The following is a 27,544-nucleotide window of genomic DNA, read 5'->3' on the forward strand; positions in this document are numbered from 1 at the left end:
GAACAGCTGCGGCGGTGCTGGGAGCGGCTGTCAGCTGCGCGAGGTGGCTGTTTGTCTGTGAGTTTGTGGGGCGGGCAGCCATGTGGCGCTGGAGGCTCCTTCTCTTCCCGCTGCTCCTGGCCGTCCTGGTCTCCGTCAGAGGTGAGGAGGGGTGGGAGTTGCGGAGCGGCCGTGCCGCGGCTCGGGCGGGCAGCGCTCCCCTGCCCTGAGCCCCTGGGGCGGGGGCCGAGCGCTGCCGCTCGCACGGAGCCGGGGCAGCAATGCGGCTCGGCCAAGCCGTGCCGGGAGGGAGCCGGGCGGGTCTCTGGCTGGCCCTGTCTATTAGACCGGGGAAACAGCGCTCTCCCTCCTCCGGCCTTTTTTTTTTTTTTTTCCTTCTTCTTTCTTCTCATTTTACTCGCTGGAAAAGTATTCCTGAGCTTTCTGCCCGCCTTCCGCACTGGGAACTGACTGGTTTATCATCTGCGGTGGATACGTGGTCCTCGCTCTAGTAGGGCTCTTGGGTGCACGGTGGTCCTCGAAGGGGGTTTCGGGTCCTGGGGAGCTCGGCTGGAGCGCAGCTTCCATTTTAGGAGAGAAAGCGGAGTCACGGCAGTCCCGGGGCATCGGATAGTTACTCACCAGAAAGTCTGCCGTCACACGACAGCCTTTAAAAAATAATTATAGCAAAACCGCACGGTGAAACACACTGGTATGTTTTCTGAGAAGCTTCTCGTTGCTTCAGTATGGATTAGGGACGATTTTCCTGAACCCTGATCAAAAAAAGTCTGTATGTAATAGCACGTTGGTATTTGGTAAAAAGAAACATTTGGGGGTGGAGAAAATAGTAAAGTCCCCAGTACGAAGGTATTTTTCCCGGTGGAGCACTGCTGAACTGGAATATGCAGTCCAAGCTGTCCTTTCCCATTCATATGACTTTTTTTTAAGACTTTTTTTTCTTCTTTTTACTATGCCAGTAAGCCTACTTGTTGCTACGTCTAGGCTGTTTAGTTTTTTTCCCAGGTACTTCATAAAAGCAGCACCTCAAATCTTAAGTACCTACCTCTTCACTGTGAAAGAGAAGGAAAAATGCATGTTCTTAACGTTGATTGGAAGCTGTAGGTAGTGCACACGTGATGCCAGATAAGCAGTTTGACAGCATGGCTGCTTGAATTCAGTTCTGTTGTGGCCCTATTATGCTCTTGATTTGCAGGTTGGGAAAGCTGAGCTCTTGGAAAAAATTGTACAATTTTATGGAAGCCACCTTTAAAACTGAGTGATGACTCAGGCTGCTTACATTTATCATCTTACTACTTGTGTGGAAAATTTCCTCCTGTACTTCTGCAAGAAGTCCTCATGTTTGTGGACAGCAAGATCTTTGCTGTGATGCTCTTTACACGTGGAAGTATTTGGGGCCACTGAGAAACAGTGTCTTCTTACACTTTTTGCCAAGAAGTGTAGACATGAAAAGAGATGTCAGGATTGTGCTTTACTGGAGGGAAGGTATACAACAACTGCCTCTAAGGGTTTTGTTTTGAATTCTGAGGAAAATTATACTACTGCTTCAAGCAATCTAAAAGATTGCATTTAGAAAGCTATTAATTTATATGAGTACTGGTTAATGTCAGTAATGCAAACTGAGTAGATAGGTTATAATTAGCTTGGACACTTTTTCCTTAAACAAAATGTGTAAGAATTTGAGAACTGCAGAGAATGTCAGCCTGGAGAGGGTGGGGCCCTCCAGGGGAATTTCAGATTTGTGCTTGTGCCATCTTAAATGACAAAAGCAAAACCTGAATTAAATGTTTTTGAAAAACTTAATTTTCACTGTTGGGCTGTCTGTAGTCTGAATTTACAGAACTACTATAGAAAGTTAAGGGTCTTGCTTTATCAGCAGGCCAGCTATTAAGAAACTCTGTGGAGTTGACTATTTTCAGTGGGGGACTGCCTGCTTTCATGATTCAAGCAGAAGAATATGTGCACTGGACTGATAACAGGATCATCCATTTTAGGCACAGGAAAGTTGTTAGTGTTATATCAATGTTCACTATATCAACAAGAATTTGAATGGATTATTAAGCAAGGATGCACTGTGTTATTTGAGCTTACTTAGAGAAAGTGCTCACAGTTTTAACCTCAAAGCTGCTATTTAAGTGTTGTCTCGTGTGCCAAGTATGAACTCTGCCAGTCTGGCAGAGCTGGAATTTAGATACTGTTGGGGCTGTATCCATAGGAAGGTTAAATGTCAGTTTTTATATCACCAGTCTATAGGCAGTCTGACAACTTGCCCCTTCTGAGGAGCGGGATCTCTGTTTCTCTTCCTTTTTTTTTTTTTTTTTTTTTTTTTTTTTTTTTTGGTGCCCATCTAGGCGTGCACTGAGATGATTCAGCTTGATAAGTCAGCAGATGACTAATCTGCATTGAGTTTGCTCTTCGGAGTGTTTGATGGGTGTTCCTGCCAGCACAAGGGAGTGGCCCAGCCTGGCATGGGAGAGTGGAAATGAAGTGGGGACAGGGAAGAAAGGGCAAGAGGCTTCCTGCTGTGGCTGGCTGTGAGGGGTGAGACCAACTCAGCCATCTTATACCTGCAAAATCATCAGGTTAGTCCTGTGTCTAATTTGAGGCATGTGGTTTTCAAAATACAATACAGAAAAAGCAATGTGTATGAAGACCACAGCAGATGAAGAATCAAACAAAAAAAGCCTTGCATGATACTCCACGCCTGAAACTGCTGATCTTAAAGATCTAAACTAAGCTCAGTGATTCTCTGTGATTCTGTGCATGATGAGCAGCAAGAAACTGCTGTATTCAGACACAAGGCTCAAAAGTCTCCCTTATCTACTGCAGAAAGATCAAAGCATGAAAAGCTGTCTGCTTACTGCAGGCCTGGAGTTTGGACTGGGATATATGGTTTACCTATCTGTTGCAAGAATTGGGGAGAGCTTGTTGATTGAAACACAGCTGCCAAAAGGAGGTGAGCAAAATACAGGCTGGAAAATGAGGTACCCATGTTGAAAGATCAGTAGCCTGGGGTGAAGTGCAGGTGGAGATCCCTTCTTTCTAACACCTCTGTAATCAGAGGGCCCTGAGGAAGGGAAGGAAGCACTTGAGCTTCTGACTTCTTGCTGAGGCAATTCAGTGTTGAGAGAGATGACTAGTTGGATGGAAGATGGTGAAATGATCCTGTTTGTAATCCAGTAGGTAGAGTTTCAGCTGGGACAGGGAGGTGCTGTAGGGACTCCTGGAGACTGAGCTCTGCTTTGCAGGTTCTGTAGTTTTTTGCCTCTTAAATCTGATTTTAAAAACCTAAACAAAACCAGTAATAAACCAACAAGCCACCCCATAGTTTTTATTTGAAAAATTTCAGTAGCAGTGCTAGAATGCATTCATGGCAGTATGAACTTTAAAAACAAAGTGCTTGTTTCTCCATCTTTCTATTTTCTCTAATGTGAAACAGCTAATAATTTTTTCATGTGGTGTTATATAAAATGGCCACTGCACTGTTATATCAAAATGATGTCACTGCAACAATCCATAAGCTTTCCTTAAGCTATAACTGTTAGTTACACTGATTTAGCTTGGCAAGAGCTAAGTGTGACTCAGCCTACTGCCATCTAGCCAAGACCAATTTCAATATTTTCCTGATGTTACTCTGGTTCATATGATTGGTTCGCCTGTGCTTGAGACTCTTGCCTACTTTAACTCTTGCTGTCTTGAACTTCCCACTGAAATGACTTTGTATTTCATCAGGTGTCAGCTGTGTTAGAAAATGCAATGATAGTAGTAGTCATTGGTTAAGATCATTTTGATGGGAGCATTCCAATTTCTTCTAGCCTTCTGCAAACTGCTTTTGGCACAGGAACCTACTCTCTGGAGTCTAGTAAAAATGTTTTGAGAGAGCATTATGAGCAAAACAGTCTCAGTGCATGGGACTTATACTTAAATTAGCTCTCAATCAATGCAAACTTCTAATCATGGGTTTGAGAATTGAGAAAAAAAAGTTGATCCATCAAAACCTAAAGGCCCTCCCTCTTCCCTGCTTCAATTTTAAGCCCAAACAACCCTACCTACTCTATATCAGCTTCCCTGATTTTCACTGCAGGTTGTGCTCAGCCCATCTTCTACACCTTTGCTGGGGTAATATCAGAGCAAGAAGTTGTAATGAGCTTAATGGTGTCTTTCTGCTTCTCCTTCATGCTTCATGCTGATCTTCCTCTGCTCCTATTTGCTTTTCAGTGTCCTGTCCACTATCGGGGTCACTTATGGTCCCTCGGGGCTGTCACTGTTCTGTTGTGGGTGGCCCTGGTGTGAGTGGCCACACTCCCTCAGGTGTGTCTTTGCCATAGTACCTCCAGGAGGTCTCCTGTTGGCATGGAACCTCTACTGTCCAGAGCACATCTACAGCCACATGTTCCCTCTCCAGTCTCCCGCTGTGAGTCTCTCAAACCATGTCTTCCTGTGTCTCCTGTCCCTGCTGGCTGACTCCTCATGTGTGCTCCAGCAGGAATACTCTGTGCTCCTGAGACCAGCAGAAGGTTTGGTGTTGTTGGAGTTTACGATCTTTCCTATTGCTTCTCTCTCTCATGGAATTTTGTCCCATCTGTCACTAAGAAACCATGACTGATGCTTGGGAGAGACAAGTTTCCACAGGAAGGGTGTAGCTGCCCGCTCTCTTAGCTGGGGGATTTCTCTTGGAGGGGCAGAGATACCACGAGGATTGGGCTGGGGAAAACGGGGCTAGGGCAGCTCTTAGCCCTCTTGCTCTCTTGACTTTGGAGAAGGATGGTCGAGCTGTTGCTTGGTGGGGGCTGCCAGAGCCCAGCCCTGCCCTGCTTTCTCCTGCCATGGGTGAGCCTTTGCTCATGAGCGCAGCCATTGAACTGGGACCTTACTGGCACCCTGCCTCACTGCAATGGACCCTTGCCATCTGTTCGGGTGCCTCAGAGGAAAAAACCGATACCCGAACCCTGTCCCCTTTCCTGGAGGGTGTGTCTCCGCGGCAGCTGCTGAGGAGGAGCCCGGCTGCCACTGCCCGGCCCTGCTGCTTTCTGCTGCTGCCTCGGGCTTTTTCACTGCGCTGTAACCCACACCTCTGCCTGCTCGGACACCCCATGGCCCCTGCAACAGCTGCGGAGTTTCTGCTGCCTCTCCCGCTCCCTGGGCTGAGCCCAGCCTGCCGTTCCAGCGGCCTCTCTGCGGTTCCTGCTGCGGCCGTGTTTGCCATCCAGCCCGTGCACCATTGCCGTGTGAGGGCGGCGCGGCTGAGCTGGGCCACAGCGCCCCCTGCGGGCGCGGGGGGATCGTGGCACCGCCCTGCCCGGCCGGGAGCCCGCAGCGCCCCTGCTGGCCGTGCCCGGAACTGCTCCAAAGGGAAGCGCCTGCGGCCGGGGGGCTGGGCTGGGCTCGGCTCCCCCTGCTCTGTCTGCTGCTGCTGTGCTTGTCTTCTATCAATAGAGTAAAGAACTGTTAATCCTTTTCCCATATCTTTGCCCAAAATCCCTGTAATTTCGAAGTCATAGTAATTCAGAGAGAAGGGGGCCATAGTCTCTTTTCCAAGGGAGGTTTCTGTCTCCCTTGGCAGACACCTGTCTTTCAAACCAAGACAGGTGTGCACTAGCAGTGTCAGTGCCACTGTGACATAACCATAAGTGATGCTGGGCAGTTCGTGGCCTCTTCCCAGACAGGGCAGCTTGCTGCTGGAAACCTGCCAAGTTCATGTCCTGTACTTTCATTGATTTTCATTGCATGGTCATAGGATGGTTTGGGTTGGAAGAGACCTTAAAAATCATCTGGTTCAAATCACCTGCTATGGGCCTGAACACCTCCCATGAGACCAGGTTGCTCAAAGCCCCAACCTGAGCACTTCCAGGAATGGATCATCCATGCAACACATTCTTGACCAGCCTGTACCCAGGAATTGCTTGGACATAAATCTTCAAATGCCTACATCTTGTGTCTCCGAAACACATGGCATGGTTTAGAATTAAATTAGGACTATTTAGGGTATATAATGGCACATATCTAATTTCTTTATCATTTTTTCAAAGGCTTCTTAGTAGGTAATACCTGGTCCTCAAGTGATAAGGACTTCTTCCTTAGGAATTTCAGTTGCTGCAGGAGGATAAACACAGCCTTGTGTTCTAATTCTGGCACCCCAGGGGCTGGCTGGTTCTTTGTCACCCAGTTGAAATTGGGATAAATTGCTATCTATGAGACTGCTATGGTGAGTTCCTACGCTCGTGTTGACTGGCTCCCCCCACCTTCATAGAGTTGAGGTTTGCTCTTCCTGGAGTGTAGTTTGGAGTGAGACATCGTACAGTTCTACCTTTCTAGATGCCAGGGGTTAGAAGGAATATGATACACCATCTCTGCTCCACGATCTTCCCCTCATTCTTCGACAGCTGTGGTTTTGAAATGATTACTGCTAAGCCTAGCCAAGGCTGCATTCCGTCATGCCAACACACACACATACATTTGTTGCATCTAGGGTGCCACCTACATTATCTTTCCAAGTAGAAAATCGTCTGGCAGCTCCTGTCTGACTTTGCTGCTGCATGGACTGGTGTTGTGAAGATGAAGGGGGCTGCTCTACTTGCCAGGCTTCTTCAAACTTCCCTTCCTCCCATCACATTTACAGTTTCAACAACTTTTCATGCATGTCCTATTATTCTGCTGATTTCACACTGCCTTATTGCTTGCACTGTGGCTTCCTGAGACCAGTCTAAGCTGTATTTCCTCCCTCAACCTACCTGGCTAAAAATATCTTTCCTTTGCGCCCACGCCATAAGCCTGTACTGGCAAGTCTGGCTAACTGATCAATGTGGTTACTATGTTTCTTAAATTGCCTCTGAATTTCAGATAATCTTATTTACATCATATGTTCAAAATATTTCTGAGTAGCTGTTGTATTGCTTGCCATTCTTCTGATATTGGAAATGGTTTTCCTCCTTGCTGCTGATTAACATGACTCCAGTCTCTGAGCCTTTTCTGGACTACATTACTGATCACTCAGGAGGCTGTGTATATGGATTCTCAGGGCCACTGGGGCTCCCAAGCATGTTCTAAGGCTAACACAGGCCATCACTGCTGCAAATTCATGGCAGCCTCTTCAGCATATAACTTGTCAAATGCTGGGGCATTTTTTAGCCTGAGGAGTTCAGCCTTCGTGTTGATTTGCTGGCTTCAGATTAATCAGATCAGGCTGGGGAAAGACAAAGACTACATGGTGCCCATTCCTTAGTACTGTTTTGAAGGTTTTTCCTTCAATCAATATAGCATCAGTACCATGGAAAAATTCTCCAGAGATGTTGCCTTGAACCTTTTTGGATGGTGCCATGGAAGATGGTAGGGCTGCATTTCTGTCCCTTGTAACAGCCAGTTCCAGATATATTGCACACCATTCCAGGTGAAGGCCGACCAAAAACTAGTGTTTGGAAGGTTGCTTGCTATCATACAAGATAGTTTTAGTTTATTTTTCATTTAAAAAGAATCATTTCTCTATATGTTTGTAAAGTCTAGTCTAGGAAGGATTTCCCAGCTTGCTGCAGAAAATTTGTTGCTCCTTCCACGGGTACAGTTTTCACCTGTTGAAAATAAATGCAGTGATAGTCATCACAAACTCCTTTTTAACTGGTTTAGTCTCCACATTTGATATGACTGTGAAGCCCAGAATAATAAGATCCAGAAGATTTTCTACAAAGAATTCCAAAAAGTCATAAGGCACATTCACGTGAAATTACAAGAACTTAACATCTTTGTGGTGTAGGGCCTGTTTACAGTAGTGTGTCTAAATCTTGAATGGGTTTTTTAAATGTAGAACAGTGCCTTTAAAATACAGAGTTGACATGTAAAATGCAGGAGAAATTCAGATATGTTTTGGGAAAAAGATTATTTTAAAAGAGAGCATTTACATTTTAAGCCAGGTCTGATCACACAGCATCATAGGTTGCATTTGGCTTACTCTGTGCACGTTTCAGTCGCTTGTTAAGTGCCCACATGCTATAAACATCTAAAACTGGCATCCTTAACAGTACTTGTAAAAAGGAAGGAAGGCCTCTTGACTGGAGCAGTGGTTATTTAAATGCAGATGTTAATTCTGCTCTACTTTTCTCATAGTTTGCTTCATGTAAAACTCCCATTGGATCTCTTCTTGCTCCCAAATTTTTCACAGGAAGTGGTATCCATTTCTTGATGTGAGTAAAGTACCCACAAAGCTCATTTCACTCTGAGCCCAAGAGTTTTAATCATGGCAAAATCCAACTTTTTTTAGGATAGCAGTTTTTTTTCCACTGGTTACAAGTTCAACTCAGTATACAAGTTAATCTTTCCATGAAATAGAAGTTCTTTTTGATTAAACACCCATCAATTTAATTAGTAAAAATTTGATTTTAATTATCAAACTGTCTTTGCATGCTTTTTTTGCTTAACCACAGAAAAATGTTGCTTGTGTATTTTCTGTTTGTGTAGAACTATAACATTGTGAGGATAACGTAAAGTGAAAAATTTTGAAACTAATATTTCCAGGAAAGCAAATTCAAGCAATATTGGTAGGATTACTGTTTTTATGACTGACACAAAAATATTACACTCTAAACCTTCTGTTTCTGGAAGAAGTGAAGCTAGAGTGTTTAGACTTCTATTTTATTTTGTTCCCTGTGATTTGGAGGAGAAGAGTAAACTATGTGAAAAGGAACTCGTGGCGATAGTAGCAGTAGTAGAAGTGAGATGTGAATAAAAAGTGAGGCTGTTGTGGTGGGTGGTATTCAGTGTTTATTAGAGCTGATGCTATTGTTGGACAAACCAGACAGCTCTAGAGTCACAGAAGTCGTTGTTAAATTTAGAAATGAGATTTTGGGATATGCTTTGGGGGAGGGGCTTTGGGAATTCTATGCAAAAAGCTTTTAGATAAGTCTTTTTCTACATTTTATATCCTTATCTTTCAATGTACTGATTCTTCCCTCACCTCCAGCTACCCAGACCTGTCTGTGGTTTTTCAACACTAGAAATGCTTTCCTGCCTTCTCTCTGGTTCTCATTCCATCCTGGATGCCAGGCCTCTTGCCATTGGATCTCAAATTCAGGAGTTACTTCACCATCTATTCCCTGCTCTCTCCCTCCCCATATGTTGCAAATGGTTATTGAGACATCTCTTCTTCATCTCTGCTTGTCTTAGCCAGCAAGTTTGCAGTGTGATTTACAATATTCTTCTCTACTGTTCTCAAAAAAACTTTCAGCTTTCCTTTTTTCTAATTTGGACTTCTGTGAAGCTCTTTGTATACTAAGCAGAGATGTGGACCTTTTTCCCCCAAACTTCAGGCAAGACTTGAGATTCTGAAGCTTGTGGCTGTAGTGAACTGACAAGTCCTCTGCATCCAGATTTCTCCCTCTCCTTCCCCTTCCCTGTTGCTTCTACTTCTATCCCATTGTCAGTGGCTCCATTGCCAGTCCTATATCCTGGCCCAGCTCCTTCAGCTTGCAATTCTTACCTGTCCTGCATCCATTCTTATTGCTTTCCTGTGAAATTCTATGAAATTATTAAATTTTTTAAAAATAAGTAAATTTATGGTGCAAACTGAAGTCTGGCATGTGTACAGGCAGCCTGCAAGTGATTAACACTGGAACATAAAATCCAGTTTGATTTTAGGAGGTGATACAGAATCAAAGCGAAGATTATGAAAATAATTCTTAGAGTGGACATGGAGAATTCTTGTTAAAGGTTTTGTCCAAATATAGCAGTAGTACTTTCACAAGATGCAGTTGAACTGGAAATACTAACAGTCCCACTGTGAATGCATTCCAGCTGTTTTTCTGGGCTCATGAACACACTGAAACTACTAAGAACGTAACCTTGGTACAAAAGGGAAAACTTGCCTTTTCCTCAAGTACTAAAGGATAGGAAGTTGAAAGGAAAACCTCTCAACCTTATTTTAAATGAGTAACAAAACTTATACCATGCTTCTGGTTTGCCATATATTTTTGCCAACTCCTGTGATTCAAATCATTGCAAACACTGTACTGAGTCTGGTTTCCTCAACCCACACCTTCCCCACAGGAAACCCTCATCCTAAAACCCAAAGTCTTCCCCTCTCTTTTAGCACAGGAGGTTGTAGCTCATTTCAGGTACACAGATTGAAAAGCTTGAAGAGTCTTTTTAGCCATAACTGAACAAGTCACAATGAAAATAGTCTGGGAAAACAAAGTTAGTTTTACTGTTCAGTTAATGTTTCTGGTTAGATTGCAGATTTTGTTTGGACTTTGCTATTAGCATACAAACTGTATTGAATTGTTGAGAATTGTGGTGAGGAAGGTGAAAGAAACAAGCTGTGAAATTGTCATCTTACAAGTATGAGCAGACACAGGAGTTCTCCTTACTGTGAATCTTCATTTCAGTGTGCTGCTATAAAAATAACAGGGTTGATCTGGCTCTGTAAGCATTGCAAGTGTATATTTCAAATACATTTTATTTTAAAGAAGGAATTTATAAATGAAGATCCAAGTTCCATTAATTTGTTCAGCAGAAATTACAATTTAACCTTTTTTTTCCTTAATCAGAGTGAGGATTATTTACCAGTCCAACAGTTGAGGTTTTGGGACCAATGCCCTTGCCAGTTTTTACTCTATGTCGGCCAGATCTCAGATTTTGGGTTCTTAGTTCTTCCTCATTTCTTGTGCTAAAACTTTACCATATTTCATACAATGCAGATTGCCCCAATCTTTTGGCCCCTGAACCTTGCTGCTAGACTTTTTTTTTCTCCTTTGAGCCCCCCACTACACCGGGATTCCTCTTACTTCCATTCCTTCCTGCCCCTATCCAAGAGGCCACGAGTGATGCAGTGTGAGGATGCAGACCAAACAAAATGCTGATGTTTCCTGACTGTTTCATGTGGAGTGAAACCTTTAATTTATCATCTTACCCACTTTATTGCTGTATAAAGTGTTTTACTGAGTTGGGATCAGCAGGAAAAGCACACAGCCCTTGAAGTCATGCCCCAGACATCGCACAATTGCCCTGCAAACACTTCACCCTTTCTCTGCAGTAGACTGGGCAGGGTTCTGAGCTCTAGAAATGCATGTAGAGGTTTGGCTGCTTGTGATGGGGCCACTGATTTTAGGTACACAGTTCAGGCCAAGAGGCTTCATGGATGTCAGTCAGAAAGGTTCTTGTCAAGAACTGCTGAAGCTATTGCCAGATGTAAGTGTAGAAAACCTCGAGGAGTAACAAGAGTCTTTGACTGGAAGAGGGAGAGGTGCTGACATACTAGCTTTGACCTTTGGAGGATGTTATGAAAATGGGCAACAGACCCTTGAGGACTGAGGAGGAGGGCTGGGATGCAAAATGCAAAACTACAAGAATAAAATTTGTGTGCATGAGGTATCCTAAAGAATTTGGGCCATCCTGAATGTGGTTTTACACTGGGTTCTTGTAGATTTCAAATGTTGAATACAACACAATTTGACTAGTCACTGACACCCACAGTACTGAATACTAATAATGGTAAAACTTTAGAAAGCACCTGTATTTCTTACTGCTTTTCAACTGATCCAGACATTCTTGGAATCAGATTCACTTTATTTAATTATTTGTGATGCCAGCCAATACTGGGAGGGTTTCTTAGAGGTGTTAGAGTGGTTAGGATGCTGACATTATGTTGGTTGCCCAAGCATGTATTTTACTATATCTAAGCTTCTAAGAAATAAAGTCAGTATTTACAGGGCCAAGCTGTCCTTTGGTTTCTTTTACTTTAGCATGTTCAATACCAAAGTGTCCAGTAAAATTCCACTACCCACATTGCATTGTAATCTAAAATGTGAACTAACATATATTAACAAAGTTAATATGAAACTGACTGATATAGTGGTTAGGAAAGGAATCTTACATAGCAACAGTAAATGTGAACCTTGTGGTCAGAGTGCACCTGGTTATGGAAATGTAGAGTATGTGAGTAGTAGCTGCAAGGCTTGTCAGCTTTGTGAAAGCTTAAAATCCTGTCTGTTGAACAGCTTAAACTTTGAAGCTGTAGACTGTGAGCAACATGTAATTAAAGAATTTTGGTATCTTAGGCCTATAAAAAAAGAACAACTGACATTTCTTATGCCAAGACAGAACTTCAGAAGTGTCTGAATGCAAAGCAGGTGCACAGTCTTTCTTGATCTGGGTGAGATTTGAGAACAGATTTTCCTAAGGCTGCTTCAGAGCTCCTGATCCAGCCCCATGATCACAGAGGCAGTGGTGGAGGTCAGAGAGGTCTTGGCCCATTGTGAGCCTCCCTGGAGGAACAGTGATGACCCTGAGACCTGGGAAGAGGGGCAGGGGTACTCCTTGCCTGCTCCAGGGGGTGAAGGACAGGGCTGGCTTTGCTCTGCTGGTGGAAGAGAAGGCAGTGGCAGCCGTGGCTCTGGGGCTGGCCTTGATGACATCAATTAACTTTATGTTTAATGCACAGAGCAACCTCAGTGTGCTTTAGGGTGGCTGTGAGGAAGGTGCCTTGAACTGCTGCACACAGATGCAGACAAGCCCCTGTTTCTGTCTGTCAGTTGTATGTTGCTTTAGTCCCTGAATTGACACAAAAGGTAACTTAGTAATAATTAAAATGCTCACTAATTTTAGTAATGTGTTTGTGTTTGGTATGGGCAAATACATTGGTGAAATAGCAATAAGTATATTATATGACACTTGCAGTCTTCAATTGTGGTCAGGCCCTCCTGAAATTACAGGTAAGAAAAATGGGACAAAAAAATCAAATAAATACATCCAATGACTTTGATTGCTTGCCATGTGGATTCAGTACCTTTGTTACATTTTGCAAAACCCTTTTCCGTTCCTTCTACTTCCCATCCCAGTGCCCCCAAAACTTGTCATTTCTTGGTGGAAGTGTCACGCTTCCATCACCCAAATGTTCTTCTAGCAGCTTTTGTTAGTGTACTTAGGTTTCTGCTTACAAACTTCAGGAGACAGAGCAATGTATTTCAGTTCTCATTTATAAAAAGAATTGCAGACAGAGTGACTTACTTTATTTTTAGTTCTGTGACTGCAGCACAAGGAGTATAGTCCAGTGACTAGGATTGGTCCTTCTCACAGAACCATAGGCTGCTGAAGCTGGTGCCCTTTCAGTCCCACCCTCTGCTTCAGAAGGGTCAGCCTCTGCAGGTTGCCCAGGACTGTGGTCAGCTGGGTTTTGCTTATTTTGAGTGTGTGGAGGTGGTACTTCTCTGCCTTCTGCAGTGGAATGTGAATATGACCAATCTAATACTGTAGCAGGAAGTGTCTGAGAACAGTGACAGGTCTTTGCACAGGCCTTTGCACTCTTATTTGCTTACTTGGATCTCTTGGATACCCTGTAGTTCTCCAGCTATTCAAAACCTCTGTTTGCTCTTTTTCTTTTGCCTATTGTTTTCCCCCCAGCTAACACAAGCTGCGTTGGTTACTAGAGACGGCCTGGTGAACATCTGTGTGGGAAATTGAGGACTCCTGGACAACTAACCAATATGATTAGCAGAAGCTGTTTATTGTTTACATTATGCACTTATTTGTACATTCTAACTCTACTGCCCATGCTGATCAGGCATTTCTTATTGGTGCCTTTGCTCATCCATGTGTTTTGCATGCACTTCTCAGAATTTGTGATTGGTTACTGCCCAGGTGGCTCACAGCTCTCTGGTATCTCCTTCTTGTGGTCTTGGAATTCAGTTTCTTAGCTTCTTCTTTCTTACTTTAGCACAGTTTATGTTTTAGTAACCTTGATGAATTCCAGAGAGCAAAATGGTTGGTGCACACTGTAGTCTGAGTGGTTCAGATGCATTGCTGCAGATCTGTCTCTTGAGATCCAGGTATTTGAGATACAGAGGTGAAAGGAAAATAGTGTAGACACTTCTAAAGTATTCTTTAATCTGCTCATGCTCCTAGGAGCTAGAAATACCTGCTGTATTGTTCTTTATATGCAATACAATATCTGCTCTATTTGTAAGTATCCTTGTTTATACTAAGAAAATGCTCATAAGTGCAATTGCTCTGGGTGTTCCTCAAATCTGTAGGGAGTGCAGCATATTCTTGCTGACTTTTCCTTCTTGGGCCCTGATAGTACCTTTGTTCTTCATCTTTATCTCTTGTTTTGTAATTACTTTTTTCCTGGAACCATCTGAATCATACTGAGCTTTTCTTCTTTTAGACTATGTCACTGAACTTCTTCTTTAGTTGGACCCACCCATACCAAAAGAAGAGTGACTACATTTATAAAAGCAACTGTTTTAAAGACGTAGGAAGGTTTGTCATGAACAGTGGAGAAATACCTTTCTTTGCTGGGAAAGCTGACTTCCACCACCTTAGAGGGCAGATTTTTATTGTAATGAGTTCCATAACCTAAGTTTTGGCATTTTTTGCTACCTTATCTCAAAAAAGTAATGTATATTAGAAGCCTGATATGCTTGCTGCATGCTTGGAAAGCAGAATTTTGGTTTCAGAGTAGTAATTCCAGTCAATAAAGCATGATTATATTTTTCTTTTATTGGCTCTCAATTTTATTTATTCCTCTGTCAGAGCACTTTTTAGATGAACTTGGCAGTGAGCAATCTCATCCTAAATTATTTCTCTGTGAAGCTCATGTACAAAATCCGTTAAAATGGCAATGTCACTGGAAGCACACCCTTTTACAAAGGTTTCCTCCTCTTGAGGGAAACTGCTGCAGCTGATGCCATTCTGAGTTCCTGGACTGAGTTTTATGCTGGCATTGGGAAACTCTTCATATAGCCTCTTTTCTGCTCCAGGTAAAATTTCAGCCGCACCAACTTTTGTAAAGTTGAGTGTATGTGCTTGTTTTTCCATCTGCCTGGAAAGAAACAGGGTTCTTGAAACAGACACAAACCAGTGTAATGTTCATTGTGTTTAGTGCTATACCTTGGACTTTGAGACAGATGGTGTCACCAGTTCCTGATGGTCCCTCCTCTGGGTGCTGCTCTGGGAGAGTGTTTTGAGGATTGTACATTTTCAACAAATTCCTATGCCTGCCCTCTTGGAGTTACACTACCACATTCTGATCAGGTCCTGTCTTAGGCATACCTCCCAAAGGACTGTAGCCTGAGAGATGTATGTGCTTGAGAACACAAGCAAACTAGAACTCAGCTTTGAGGAACAGCTGTGCAAATGCCTGTTAAAATTTCTTATGAGTGCTTAGACCTTGTTTTGCCTGTCAATACAGAGGTTTCTTGGTGTTGTCTAACCAAAGGAGTAACTTCAGAAGTAACTGGCATTTGGGTCTTAGCACCTGCTAACTTTACAGAGGTTTATAACATTGTATTGCAAGTTGGTGTAGACTTCAGTTAAATGACCTGCAAATATTTTGCATTCTTGTGATCTAACAGAGCTTTTGGCCTCCACCTGAAATAAGGGATACCAAGTAAAATATCTTCTTGCTTTCTGTTCAAGATCTACTTTTTTTATTCAGGAAATTTTAAATGTGCTTTACTCATGCACCACAATAAGGCCATCAACCACCTCTGTTTCCATGAAAGGGCTCTGTCAGAAACCAGGTGGGTCTCCTTACTTGGCTGTGAGCAAGGTGATTTTAGTTCAAATATTCCAGTATGGGAATTACTTCTTTGACTTCAGATTTCAGTTTCTGCTGTAGCAGTTCAGTTGGCCAGAGTGCACGTATTTTTTTATTCCATTCCAGTTGCTTCCCTATTACCAAAAAAAAAAAAAAACCAAAGGTATCTTGCTCTCCTTTTCTTTTTCTAGAAAAAAGGCATTATTAATGCAATTATATGAGAAGGAAAAGGGATTTCAATTTTGACCTCAGTTATGGCAAAAGATGTCACCAGCTATATAGGCACCCATCATTCTTGATATTAGACTCATGACTTGGTCTCTCATGTAAGTGAAAGGTGCATTCTGCTTCTAGTTTGATTTTGATATTTGTTTTTATTCCTCTCTTCAGACTTTGCAGTAGCTGCTTCTGCCAGACACATAATACTTTATGCAGGTATCTTCTGAACTAAGGTGGTTTCTGTTTGGACATAACTTTTGCTCTGGCTGGCTTGATCCTCAGTAGGTAGAAGAAGTCCTCCAGCTTCTGTGGGGCTGAAGCAGTTTATTTAGATGTATTTTTCTGGAATGGCCGATAGTTACTTTCCGGTCTTTTTCTTATTCCACACTTCAGTGAAAGTAGGGATGATGAAAACTTAAAAACACCTCAAGCAGTTGTTTTAGCTATCCACTTATCTTACAAGGCTCTGCTGTTGAGATCACACCGCTCCATTTGTGCTGGGAAATCAGTTTGTGTCATGTATGTCTTGAGTTGGTGTGTTTGCAGTTGGATGGGTAAGCAGCAGTAGCTCTAGCCCCTGATTTAATACACCAAGAGACAGTGTTCTTTTCCTAAGGACTGAAAATAGAATCTAATCTCCCTGTAGTGGAGACCCCACGGTGGTGCCAGCTGCATTTAGCTGGGTTTTAGGAAGTTGAAAAACTGTTCAAGATCATTTGTGCTAATATCTTAAGCACCTCCATACTGGTAACCCTAGTTAGGGGGAAAGGTAAGTCTTACAAACCCATTGAAATTAATTTTTAATGCCAAGGTATGAATTCTATTACATCACTTTCATAATGGCCTTTGTGCTCCAAAGCTTTTAGCTTATTTTGTGGTCCAGGGGAAAGAAGGGTGGGAAAGAATAAGCTGTGGATGGCTCTAAGGAAACATGCAATAGCAGTGGCAAGAATAAAGTGCATTATTGGCTGCAGGAATGTATGTTCCAACCCTTAAGGTCATTTCTAGAGAACAAATTTTTTGTATGGTTCTTTTTTTTTTTTTTTTTTTTTTTTTTGAAAAGACGTATGGATAGTGACCTGGAGAAATAGAGAAGAATGTCTGTCTTCAATCCTGACTCAAAATAGTCTTCTAGATTGACTCAGGAAGCAGAAAGCATACCTCAAGATTGATCACAGATATGTTTATGACTTTATTAAATGTTGGGTTTGTGTAGGAAAAAGTAGTGTCCTTACTGTTTCTTTTATCTTCTATAGGCCAAGATGAATTCTCCTTAGAAGATGCACTTTGGGGAGGTAAAAAAGTTTCTTTCACCTGTTGATTTGTTAGTATCACTGCATGACCAAGCATGACAACTTTGCCACATATGGTTTGTTTAAACCTCAGTGGAACAATTCTCAACCATGTGTTTGTCAAGGTGTTGACCACACAGAACTCAAATCTGTCTTTTGAAGACTTAAAGATTTCTCTTTGAGGCAAAATTGTCTTGATGTATAGATTTGATCTTGTGCATTTTGATGTATAGACATGTACTTAGATTTGTCCTTTGTCCTTCATGTACCTTCTGAACAGTGTGTTAAATAGTCTTTAATTATTTTTTTTCCCTAACCATACCTGACAGAAAGTACAAAGAAGCCTCCTGCAACTCAGAAGACGCCATCATCAGGTGAGATCTAATTGGCTTGTAATGCCTTTTGCTGTAAAATCAAGTGTAGTATGCATACCAGTTTGAGGTCCTGAATTTTTCAATTTAGTGACACACAGGGTTGTGATATTTCTATTAAAAAAAGCAGTTCCCTAACAGCAAAAGGATTTTTTCATTTTGGAATCTGCTCTCAGAAATGTGTTTTGTGATTTCACAAGCTTCAAAACCCTGTGAAAATGCCTTCTGTTGGCTTTCAGTCTACGTGGTTGGAGCTTGCTCACCTTGAGCTGGCCCGTGACAGGTCCCATCTACTCCAAAAGCAGCAAGTCACTTGGTAGGTAATGCCTGGTTCACTTTGTAGGCTTTTCTGTGAATCACTGATGAGTGAGCACATCTTTCATTTGTGGAAAAAACATTGTGAGGTCCATTTTGTTTAAAAAGTAGTCTAAGAGTACAGTTTTTGCATTATATTTAAAAATTCCCTTCTTTCTTTGTAGGTGATTTAGACTTGTCTGATGCTTTTGATTTTGGTAAGTATCATATTTTCCTGGACACTGCTCAAATGGTGCAATATCTATCCATCCTATATGATCTAAGTATAATAATGCACTGACTTGATTAGGGTAGCAGACTGTTGATAAAAATAACTGCAGCCTAGTTATGTTTGTTAATCTTAAGGTTCTGGATCACTAGAACTGTAGGAATTTCAATAATTTCTTAGCCAGCTTCTACTTGTTTCATTGCAGTTTTTTCACTAGATGGCACTGACTCCATAAACTATTACTTATGGAAGTAAATGTTAATTCCAAAGTAATCTCTTCCATTTCAGGAAGTATTTTTAGTAGCACAAGGAAACATTAATCTGTTACAAATAATTTGAAGAAAAGTACTTTTTCTAATGTGAAGGTTGTGACAAAACTGTACAGGGATAATTTCTAAGATCTCTTATTTTCCTATTTTGTGGCAAGCCAAATGAAATGTCATTGTGGGGACCTAGTCTATCTCTATTCTCTGTACTTTTTCTTTTTTTCAAGTGAGATACTAGACTTTATATTCTATTAAAACCTGGAAATTTTAAAAAAGAAAACAGACAAGTAATCTGTACCTGGTAGAAAAATTTTAAGAAACTCAGCCTTTGAAATTAAATGTTCAAACTAAAATGCTGCTTAAGATTTAATGAGTTTTTCTGTGTATGTTCCATCCTAGCAAGGATCTGACATGCTGGTTAATGTAGCAGGAAAACCCTTTTTGGCATTAAAACACAGTGTTTAGCTAAAATAGCCAAAGAAACACAGCATTAGCTAATGAAAATAAAATGACATGGGGAAGTTTTGATATAATTTAGGTCACATCATCTTTCAAGGTCACTCACTCCATGCTCTGCTTTTGGTTTCCTCACACTAGCAATTTTGCTCAATTTATTCTAACTATTATTTGTCTACAGGTGATCCCAAGCCACATCCTCCTGCAAATCCTAGAGACACTGGTAAGACTGATCTAACAGGAATTTCTGAACAGTAAAAGAGTATTTGTTAATCTCTCCTAATCCCTTTGAACATTACTGTGTTTTAGTCTGGTTTTGTTATCGTAACATTTTCTTTTTTTTTTTTTTTTCCCCTACATCGCTCTTCTGTTATTAGATAACCCCAAGAAAGATCAGCCTAAAAATTCTGGTAAGGCTTCTAGCACAAACTCCTGGTTTTACTGTCTCAGTTCCACTTCCAATAATTGATCCTTGTTCATTGCCTGCTGTGGATGTCAGGTGTGGCATACATCAAACACTGAAGATTGAGAAAAAGTTGTCTTGCAAATAAGCTTTGCACCAGTCTTGAAATTCCATAACAAACCTGTTGAGTCACTTTCACTTAAAAACAGGATGAGATGGGGAGGAAGCAGGATAGGATAGTGTGTGTGTGTGTGCTTGGGGCAATGCTCTTCTTGGCTGCCTGTGGTGAAGTAGCCATGTATTGAATTGAGTTCTTTCTTCTTTACAAACTCAATACCTTCTAGTCATGCTCAAAATTAAGTAGCAACTGCCTATGATCTTTATTCTTAAAGGATCTAAATTAAAGGGAAAGCTCTAAGTTAAAGGGTTGCTTTTTTTTTTTGTTTCATTTTGTTTTGTTTTATTTAAAGTCCCCATTAAGAAATACAACTCTTTGTGTCTGAAAGTTAGGTTTTAAATACATGTCATTTCCTGCATGTTCTGCTTTAGAGGTCCTCCCTATCTTTGCCTAACCCAGAAAAAAAAAACTGACTGTGACTTAGAGACCAAACTCTGAAGAATCATTCACAGTTGCAGCCTTGGAAGTAAATGGTCCTTTTCTGTCCACATTGTTACTTTGCTTTCACAGGCCAGTGAGATTTGGGCTATTAGAGTTTAGCAGCTTCTGGGGCTCCTTGCTTGCTTAACCTGTTTGTGCAGTACTGCCTGCTCTTGGACACTGACTTCTCTCAGTTGTTCAGAAAGTCCGGAGAAAGGAGTGCTGCTGTCAAACTCTGTAGTGCTGAGCTGAAGGGACTTGACATTGGGAGGGCTTTTAAAGGTTAAATGTTCTGACTCTGGTGATGAGCCTAAAACCGCCACAAATTCAGTTAAATGGTCTTGAGAAAATTTCCATGTTATTATATGCCTTGGTGTGTCTTATTCACTGAACTTAAAACATGGTAATGTTATTTGCCTTATTTTATAGACAAATTTGATGATTCAGATCTATTGGATGGCAATTTACCAAGAGGAGGAAGTGATGGCAGTGACAGCAATGGTAAGATAGCAGGCTGTGCTTCCTGTTGTTTCTATGGCTACCTGAGCTTTTGATTGAAGCCTGCTCACAAGCTGGTTAGACATGCTCTAATTTGTAATGCATTTGGTTCTGGTAACTGAAACTTAAGAGCAAATTTTCGAGTTCAAAAGTTACGTGTCCTGTCTCTGACAAAAAAAAGCCCCAAATATTTAAGGGGTAAAACTGATCTACAGCAAACATTTTCAGTGATTTTTTTACTGTTGTGCTAAGAAATATGGCTTCTGAAACTGAAATGTGAACACACTACTTACTTCAAAATTCACCATAAATGCAGTTTTTAAGGGCATCCAAGTGCTGTTTTTGATCTTTTATGGCATACTCTTAGTTTATTTTAGTTCTTGTAGGCAGAGAGCCTAGGAGTGGGCCAGAAGAGGGTCCACCTTCTGTTCTCAAAGATTTCCTTTGTCCCACAGGATGAACTGATATTTACACTTCCAAGTGATCCTTAGCCTTCACTTCTTTGCTGTGGTGGCAGTGAGGCAGGTGAGGGAGTGAGAAGTTGTAGATGCTCCATCCCTGGAAGTGTTCAAGACTAGATTGGATGGAGCTCTGAGCAGCTTGGTTTAGTGGAAGGTGTCCCTGCCCATGGCAGAGGATTTGAAGCTTGGTGATCGCTAAGGTCCCTTCACCACCATATGATTCTAAACTCTGAACAGTATAAAACCATTTCATAGCTTGCCAAACTTTTTTTGGTAATTTGCCATGTCTAAAATTAGTGCTTTACTGCAATTTTACTATTTCCAAATCAGAATTAGTGTAAATATCTTGATGGGGTTTGGGATGTGCTAATGGTAACTGACTTCTCTGAAGAGTTGTCCTAGGTAGAGACTAGTGATGCCACTTTTTTGGGGTAGGGTTCCTTTGGGGCAGTACTTGAAAATTGGAAGGGGCAAGGAACATCTGTGGAGACTTGTGGTTTCATCTGAGGTGGATCCTGCCTCAGTGGTACGAGTTGCACAGTGACAAATAGAGTTAGTATTTATAGAAATCCTGGCTTGCTTGTGAAGAGAATTGCAAAGGTAGATGAGGCTGGGATTTTAGGAAAAGGTTCTGTGGAAATACAGCTGAATGTTACTCTGAAATCATATGTGTTCTCTGTGGTTGTGCACAGGCTTATTAAACCAGATTTCACAAATGTTATTGGCTCATCTTGTAGAAGTGCTGAGCACTGAAGGCTGGAGTTGGCACTGCTCTGAGCCATGCTTTGAAAATAGAAAGTTTCAGTGCCAGTTTAGCTCTGTATGTATATAATAAATGGCTGGTATTTTTGCATAATTAATTGACAAAATGGTTGTCAGTTATGATATGAGTGTTCTTTAGACATATGAAATGTAAACTCTCCATTTATTTTTACAGAACGGAAGGGTCCAACTCCAAATAGTGGCCAAGAAGGCGAGGGTAAGTGCATGAGTGTGTGTGTATGATGGTGTTTAGATGTATGAAACGTGTTTTCTTGGGGTTTCTGATTGCTAATCTTCTGCTAGAATGGTCACTGCTGGGAGTGGGTTACAAGTGAAAAGCTTTTGTGCAGTCTGCAATTCTTACTTTTAAGCTCTGCCTCCATAGTCCTTTAACATTTCTATGTTACAAATGATTCCCGAGTGTGAAGGTCTCAGAGATGCTGGTGCAGTGATTGCATGCATACAAAGTAGATATGGCAATGAAAGGGTTCCTTTAGTTAGTGGAACTTAAAACAGGCATGCTCAATTTCTTTAACAATGGGCACTGCTAAGAAATCAATGGTTATAAAATGAGAGGATTCACTTTTCATTGTGCACAGGGTTGAATATTACAATTTTACATAATTTCAGTTTAATGTTTTTTGGAAGTGTTTACTTTGAGACAATATTTTGATGTGGCTTTGAGTTCTGAAAAATGTTCATAAACATCTCTGTTTTCTTCAGGTTCTCAGGGAGTACTAGCTGGAATTATAAGTGCTGTGGGTGCTACTGTAGTTGCATCAGTAGGTAGTTTCATTGCTTACCAGAAGAAGAAACTCTGTTTCAAACAAAGTGGTAAGAGTTCCAAATTAATTTTGGGTTCCTACTGTTTAAAGAGAGGCATTTTTGTATTTATGTGTGGACTATAAATTGATCTGGTTTATAAGGTAGTTGTAATAGCCCAGTGAATTTATGTTCGCAGGGAGTAACCTTTCCTACTAGTCATTTAAGACTGACAAATTCCTTGCCCAAAAACTAGGAGGACTTAAAACTTTAAATTTCTTAAAATAAAAGCACTTCTGGCTAAAATTAAGCAGGAGAGACTGCAAAAAATACTTTTAAGGAGAATCAAGTGAAGGTTGGGATTAGAGATTTTTCATGCTGAAAAATATTTTGTAGTTTCTAATGTTATAAATTTTGGCTTTGTCTTCACAAGATGTTTGCTTACTTATTAGTTTTATGACAACTTACCCCAGTATTCATCCCCAAATTATTCTTCTGCAGTGATATACTGCTTGATTCCTTTCCACCTAAGTAAGATATAATTTTGTGAGAGAACTTTGGGAGTACTGTGGGGGATAGGATGGGCAGAAGCTTTGGTTTTGTCTGTTTCTTTCTGACTGTTTATGAAGAGCAGTCATTCAGCCAGGCACTGCTGTTTTGTAATTTGGGAAGTTTGGAAACCGAAAAAGATCTCTACTATGTATGTTAAAATTAATGTGTAGACAAAACAGGGCAACTCAACTGCTATCAGTAGCCCATTGTTTTCACTGCTGTTTCTTCTCTCAAATTATCTCTATTTATCAAGAGCCTCAAATATAAGAGAATTTGAATGCTGAATATCTGTTTTTTCCCCAGCAGATGAAGAGAATGTGAATATGGATAGCCACAGGGGAGCACAATCTGAGCCACCTGGTAAGGCAAGAATCTAGATGGAAGATCAGGTCTTCACTGGGGATCCTGTTAAATGCACTTTATTGACCATCCTGGAGAAAATGAATTGTGCTGTTTTGTTAAAAAAAAAAAAAACAATTAACAATTTTGGCAGAATATGAGCTGACAGTGTGCCCAGGTGGCCAAGAAGGCCAGTGCCATCCTGGCCTGTATCTGCAGGAGTGTGGCCACCAGGACCAGGGCAGTGATTGTCCCCTCGTACTTGGCTCTGGTGAGGCCACACCTGGAGTGCTGTGTCCAGTTCTGAGCCCCTCGCTTCAGGAAGCACTGGGGTGCTGCAGCATGTCCAGGGAAGGGCACTGGATCTGGGGAAGGGCTTTGAGGAGTGACTGGGGGAGCTGGGAGATGTTTAGCCTGGAGGAAAGAAGGCTCAGGGGTCATCTTTTCACTCTCTACAGCCACCTGAAAGGAGGTTGTAGCCAGGTGTGTGTCAGTCACTTCTCCCAGGTAACAGGTGATAGGACAAGAGGAAATGGCCTCAAAGTTTGCCAGAAGAGGTTTAGATTGGATATTTGGAAAATCTTTTCATGAAGAGGTTTATCAGGCATTGGAACAGGCTGCTCAGAAACTTCTCAGGAAAGCACAGGAGCTGTCATCCATGGAGGTATTTAAAAGATATATAGATGTGGCATATAGGGACATGGTTCAGTGGTGGACTTGGCAGCCCTAGGGTAAGAGGTAAAATGGATGATCTGAAAGGTCTTTTCCAGCATAAATGATTCTGTGATTCTATGATTTTACCATGAAGACAAACTTAGAAGTGAATCAAGCTTTCAGTTCTGACAATATGGTTGCTTTTCTCGAGTTTTTTATTGAACAGATTGGTTTATTGCCTTGAGAGTGCATTGAAATGTAGGTGCTTAGAGAAAGTGAAGAACTGAATTTTCTCTGCAGAAGTATCATTAGAGGCAATTGGAAAAACACAAGCCTGCTCTATCAGTGTGATGAATAGCTACAGTTGGAAGTTTTTAGTGCATATTTTTTCTGATTAGAATCTGAAATTTTTTCTAATCATAAACTGATTCAGAGCACTGCAAGAATGTATAGTAAAAATTTTATGATATTTGGACAGAGATGAAACCAGGCTGGAAGCAAAGAGGACTGAACTCACTAGCATGTTGTAATTAAAGCATTCTCTGTTGTGAACAGAGAATGATTTTAGTATGAAAGAACCATCACATGATTAATCTTTCTACAAAGGTGAGAGCTGTGGAGGGATCTCATTTAAAGCAACAAACACTGAGAACCTCACCCTTCCACGTATGGTTGTGTAGGGGATTTGGATGATGGAGCAAGTGATAAGCTCCAGGAATCCATGGATAGAGCTAGAAGGCATGGTATAGGTGAAAACTTGGCCTTATAGTCCTTGTGACCGGTCAACAAAGGAAGAAGCACTATAACCTCATGCTGAAGTTCATTGGTTTTGAAGTACTGAGTATTAAAATCTCAAAGCAATATATATTTGCAGTATATTCTTCTGTGAGTTTAATCTTAAACCTGCAGAACTATTTCTGGGGTTTTTATAATTGAAAAATAATTATGCCTTATTTCTCTTGGGTATTTCATCAGTTTGTTATAAACTTTCATCTGGTTCATTATCTTCTTTATAAACACTTTAAGCTGTTAAATATATGAAACTCTCAAGTACAAAACATTTTCTTGTGACTGGCTGTAAGCACTGAAGAGACTCAGGTATCCTCAATTCAGCTGTGCATTAGGGAAGCAAGTAGTATCATTTAAAGTCCTCTACCAAAGGCAGTTAAAATATTAAAATATGACCTCTAGTTGGGTTATGGTGAAATTCTGGCCAAGATTCACCAGAACTCAAAAGTGAAATGCCTCAGATGATGCAACCTTATTTTAACCAGTAAAGTCCCACTTGGAATGTTGTCAAGTGTGATTACTTCTGCATGTTGATCTAATCTAATTTATTATTGATGACATATTTTGTCCCAGATTTCATACCTCTGTTATATTTTGCAGACAAGCATGATCATGTGTTGAGCTGAGACTGGGCAGCCATGGTCATGATGGTGCTGCTCCTGATTTGAGTTCTGGGAGTCAGCAGATGTTAGGTCTGCTTCTGGTAAGAGATGTGCCTACATGGCTTCCAGTTAGAAGCAGTCTCTCATTAAGCCAGGTCAAATGGCATAGCAGAATAGGTCTGTGTTTTTAAAATTTTGTCTAAACCTACCTTTGACTTCCTGAACCTAGGAGCTTATTTCCAGTAGCTTACTTTTTGTATGAGCAGCCTGTTTGCATCTGCAGGACCTGCCAGCCTGATCTGAGTGCTGGGTTACAGTGCAAGTGTAGATAGCTTCCCTGTATGTAGTAGGATGTGGTTATTTGTGTGAGAAATCTGGGTATAATGTTCCTTGCTATGCAGCCAGTTGGCTTCATAGAATCAAGCCTCTACTTTCCTAAATTTATCACAGGGTGTCAAACATCTCCTCAGTGTTGTTGACTGCATAAAGTGTTACATAGTAGTGTATAACTTGCATTGTGTACTAACTTAGTGCACTTATCTTGAATTGTTTTTCACTTTTCAGTTCAGCGCACGCTTCTGGAGAACTAAATTAACGGAAGAGTGGTGAAGAGCAGATCTTTGGAACTGGATAAACAACCTGCATTCTGCCAAAAAAAAAAGAAAATGAAATGGAAAAAAAAGCATAACAAACAGCTTCATGAGAAAACAGCTCTTGTTTGAAACACCTCTGTGACTGTGACTTAGACCTGAGTACTTCTGTATGGTTAGCCCTGTGAAGCACTGTTGCACACCAATACACAGCCTTAATGACAGGAGTGTAGAAGTATGTTGTGCCTTTACATTCTTTCCTTTACTCCTCTGACAAATAGGTGTGTCTCAAGTGCATTCAGTGTAGTTAACTTTTCCTTACCTCTCCAAAACCAATATGCAGTTATGGTTTCTGTTATGTTATTGCTCTCAGGCAATACAAGCCTTTTTTAAAATAACCTGAACTCAGTGAGTGGACCAACCAACCAGCTTGGTGTATGTGGTAGGCACATGAAAGCAAACAGCTCACTGTGGATGGATGGTGGATCTAGGTGTGGGTGCTGCTGATCCAATCTGTGTAGCTGCCTGGGCCAGCTGCCAGGGAAGAGCTGCTTGTGCTTGAGCATTCAGGAGACAAAAATTTTTGTTTTGTTTTTAGATTTTTTTTCATTGCATCTGTCTGGTACAGATTGAGAAAACCCAAAGTTAATGCACACCAAGCCTTCATCCTTTCTGGCTCTTCCTGCTTGACAAGTACTGAGCTGGTCAGTTGTGGAATAGCCTGTTTTGCAGATCAGAAACATAATTGGACTTTGTATTTCTGGTGACATTGATGTTTGGCATCGTCTAAAAAGCTGTGGATGAAGAACTTGGGAGTGGGGATTAACATTTTCAGATTTCCGTAGCCAAAAGCTTAAGTAAAAATAGTGTTGAATTCAGAAGGCTTATTATACATGTGTAAGGGACAGAAACAGTTCCAAACTACAAACAGCAAGTGTGACCAGAACAAGCCAGCCTCACTCCACAGGCATCCACTGAACAGTAGAAATAACAAACACATGAGAAATGCTTTTGGACTTGTGAAGGATTCCCCTAGGGTGATCCCCTATGGTTGCATCCTCCTCTGAAAGCACTGGTGACCACTGCTGTGGCTCTTGAAAGCAACAGGAAGGTTTCAAGGATCTGTGGAAACATGGAAAACTACAACTCATAAAGGACTAAATCTGGAATAATAACTAGTTCTGTCAGGAAGGAATGGTCTGACCAGTTTTGTTGGCTTTCATTCTAGTTGCTTTAAATTTTCAAGCAGTTTTACCATATGTGTCTTATTAATGGGCTTCAGCCACCTGACAAAGTTCTACAGAAGATGACATTTCATGGAACATCTTAGAACTTAATGAATTTGGGTATTAAACCTGTAAATATATCTGTACATTCAAATGCGAATGTATGCCAAGGATAATTCATTTGAGAATTTCTTGTACATGTTTCTTAGCTTGCAACAAAGCTTTTCACAAATGTTAGTATTTTCTTATGGAATTAATTTGTAAGTCTCTCTTTGCCCTATGTCTGCTTTTAGTATGAAAGTGCTAAAGCTTTTAAGTGTGTTTGAGAGTGTTAAAGTGATTCCTACATAAGCATTTGCTTTATGTAAATACAAAGAAATGTACTGCTTGCCTACATGAATAAACAGATACATCTATGCCAAGTGTAGAGTAAATAAAAATAACTGTTTGTTAGGGATAAAATGGCAGGAGGAGCTCAAACTAGCTTTTAGCTAACCAAGACTGTTGAATCCTTTTTCAGCTTTTGTGAGCCTTAAAATTACTTACTAAGACCTATCAACATTGTGATTTTTCTAAAAATAAATTTAAAGGAAAGGTTTGTGTGTTCTTCTCTTCTGTAGTTCTGAAAATAAAAAAACTTGGTGCTCACTCACCTAGGGGAGGA

At 41.1% G+C, this 27,544-nt stretch overlaps 1 protein-coding gene across 2 annotated transcripts; it reads left to right on the forward strand.

Moving 5' to 3' along the window:
- On the forward strand, window positions 1–27,463 carry LOC311166286 (CD99 antigen-like). Of its 2 annotated transcripts, none has more exons than XM_084226181.1 (11): window positions 1–141; window positions 16,993–17,031; window positions 17,358–17,402; window positions 17,879–17,911; window positions 18,826–18,867; window positions 19,022–19,054; window positions 20,075–20,146; window positions 21,542–21,583; window positions 22,090–22,200; window positions 22,984–23,040; window positions 25,629–27,463. In XM_084226181.1, the coding sequence occupies exons 1-11, from the start codon at window positions 81–83 to the stop codon at window positions 25,652–25,654; spliced, it is 561 nt and encodes a 186-aa protein (XP_084082307.1). In that variant the 5' UTR covers window positions 1–80; the 3' UTR covers window positions 25,655–27,463. The 2 variants fall into 2 exon arrangements, with proteins under 2 accessions (XP_084082307.1, XP_084082308.1); XM_084226182.1 differs by having other exon boundaries at window positions 22,987–23,040.
- The last annotated feature ends 81 nt before the right edge of the window (window positions 27,464–27,544 follow it).

Source organism: Fringilla coelebs, assembly GCF_963513975.1.
Source record: "Fringilla coelebs genome assembly, chromosome: 2".
In the NCBI taxonomy this organism is placed as follows: domain Eukaryota; kingdom Metazoa; phylum Chordata; class Aves; order Passeriformes; family Fringillidae; genus Fringilla; species Fringilla coelebs.

What these genes read in the sequence shown, in the direction of transcription:
- LOC311166286 (XM_084226181.1), top strand. Translation starts at nt 81, where the DNA reads ATGTGGCGCTGGAGGCTCCTTCTCTTCCCGCTGCTCCTGGCCGTCCTG. An exon ending in TCAGAAGACGCCATCATCAG is followed by an intron (nt 17,403 to 17,878) that starts GTGAGATCTAAT and finishes CTTTCTTTGTAG; the next exon opens with GTGATTTAGACTTGTCTGAT. An exon ending in AGCACAATCTGAGCCACCTG is followed by an intron (nt 23,041 to 25,628) that starts GTAAGGCAAGAA and finishes TTCACTTTTCAG; the next exon opens with TTCAGCGCACGCTTCTGGAG.